At 33.4% G+C, this 1,746-nt stretch overlaps 1 protein-coding gene across 1 annotated transcript; it reads right to left on the reverse strand.

The window, feature by feature from the left end:
- Nucleotides 1-486: 486 nt before the first annotated feature.
- LOC147299323 (uncharacterized) lies at nt 487-858 on the reverse strand. Its single transcript, XM_086230145.1, has one exon. The coding sequence runs from the start codon at nt 856-858 to the stop codon at nt 487-489; it is 372 nt and encodes a 123-aa protein (XP_086086271.1).
- Between the last annotated feature and the right edge of the window lie 888 nt (nt 859-1,746).

Raw genomic sequence — 1,746 nt, forward strand, 5'->3', positions numbered from 1 at the left:
AGTAGCTCCAGGTCGTGACAAACTACGAGTCTGATTAGCCCCTGTACCAGATTCAAGCTCTCACTCTTCCAATTGTCTTGCAATTTCATCTTCTCGAGTAGACCTTAACTCAGAAATTCGTTTGGCAGAAGAACTAATCAAGTTCACAATATTATTCAACAATAAGAAAAACAAATAGACATCTTGCACACCTTAAGCTGCTGCATTCAAAGCTAGTTGTAGACGATGAGCAAAACAATGTACATAATATGCATATGGATAATTTTGAAGAAATAAAGTCTTTAATCCATTCCATTCACCTCTCATATTGCTAGCACCATCATATCCTTAACCACGCATATTTTCTACTTGAAGGTTGTATTGACCAAGCACTTTCTCTATCTCATTCTTAAAAGTTAAGGCACAAGTGTCCTCCACACTCACAACATGAAATAACCGTTCTTTAACAAACCCATTAACATCAACAAATCTTAAAATAATGGTCATTTACTCCTGACTAGATTCGTCAAGTGCTTCATCAATAAGTATACAAAACTTGGCATCCTCAACCTCCTCACGGATCTTACTCCTAACTTTGTTAGCACGAATATTCAAAATCTCTTTTTGAATCTTGGGAGAAATATATTTGGCATTTCCAGGAATTCGGTCTAAGACAACATTTGCAATATCTTCATTCAAGCTTGCACTATATTTGAGCACTACAACAAAATTTTCACGACTCGATGATTCATTACATTCATCATTGCCTCTAGAAGCAAGTACTTGTTTAGCAATCACTCTAATGGTTTTTATTGTGGCCTTAAGCCGCAACCGATTTTGTGCAACTTTTTGTGGTGGTTGTGGATTCATCACACACATTTTTCAAGCTATACTTTTGCATATTAAGATCATGTGGTGAATTTGGAAGCCCAACATGCTTTTGAAGGAAATAATGGGCCCCACCGACCCTCTTCTAATCATCAAACCCTTGAGAAGTGAATAAAGTATGACATGATGTTTCACTTTCAAAAATGAAGCAAGGAAAGCAATATACCTTGTCTTTATCTACGCAATACTTAAGCCATTCAAATCTTTTGAACCAATTATATTGAAACCGACGATATTACTCTTTATAGAGAGAGCGTGGATACTCATCTAATTTGGGTTGACAAGGTCCATAAATTAAGTATGTTCTACGAACATCATCACGAGAATTGATAGGATATGTTGATATTGCTCTATGTTTTCCCAGATCACATTTAATATTTGTGGTATCAACTTGTTGGGGCTCAACTCTTTGTGACTCAACTCTTTGAAATTTAGAAGGTGATTCCTTATCACAAATTGGAGCATCACTTATAGGTGGAGAAGCATGCTCACTTGATGTTGATGGTTAATATTTTTTCTTGAAAAATGAAAGAATAGTTTTTCTTGACTTAGAATTTTGATGTTGATTCGACATTATAAACTATAAATCATATGTAAAACATTAGAAATGTGTAAACTAATGTCTAATTAAACCTTTATGACTCTATATTTAAAATTCACAAATAAAAAAAAAATCATTATCTGCACAAAATAACAAACTATCAACAACTAGCAGCCCTTAAATTAAAGCAAATGAACTCTTAATTATCACCATCAAACATAAATTAAAAATCTAGAACCCTTAATTAAAATCCTAACTCAAAACTTCAAATTAAAACCCTAAAATTAAACTCAAAATTTAAAAGAATTTAAGAGAATTTACCTTTTCCTTAGGCTTTG

Source organism: Dryas octopetala, chromosome 1, assembly GCF_963921425.1.
Source record: "Dryas octopetala chromosome 1, drDryOcto1.1, whole genome shotgun sequence".
Classification (NCBI taxonomy): domain Eukaryota; kingdom Viridiplantae; phylum Streptophyta; class Magnoliopsida; order Rosales; family Rosaceae; genus Dryas; species Dryas octopetala.

Bases quoted from the DNA above. Each gene is read 5' to 3' on its own strand.
- LOC147299323 (XM_086230145.1), bottom strand. From the start codon at position 858: ATGTGTGTGATGAATCCACAACCACCACAAAAAGTTGCACAAAATCGG.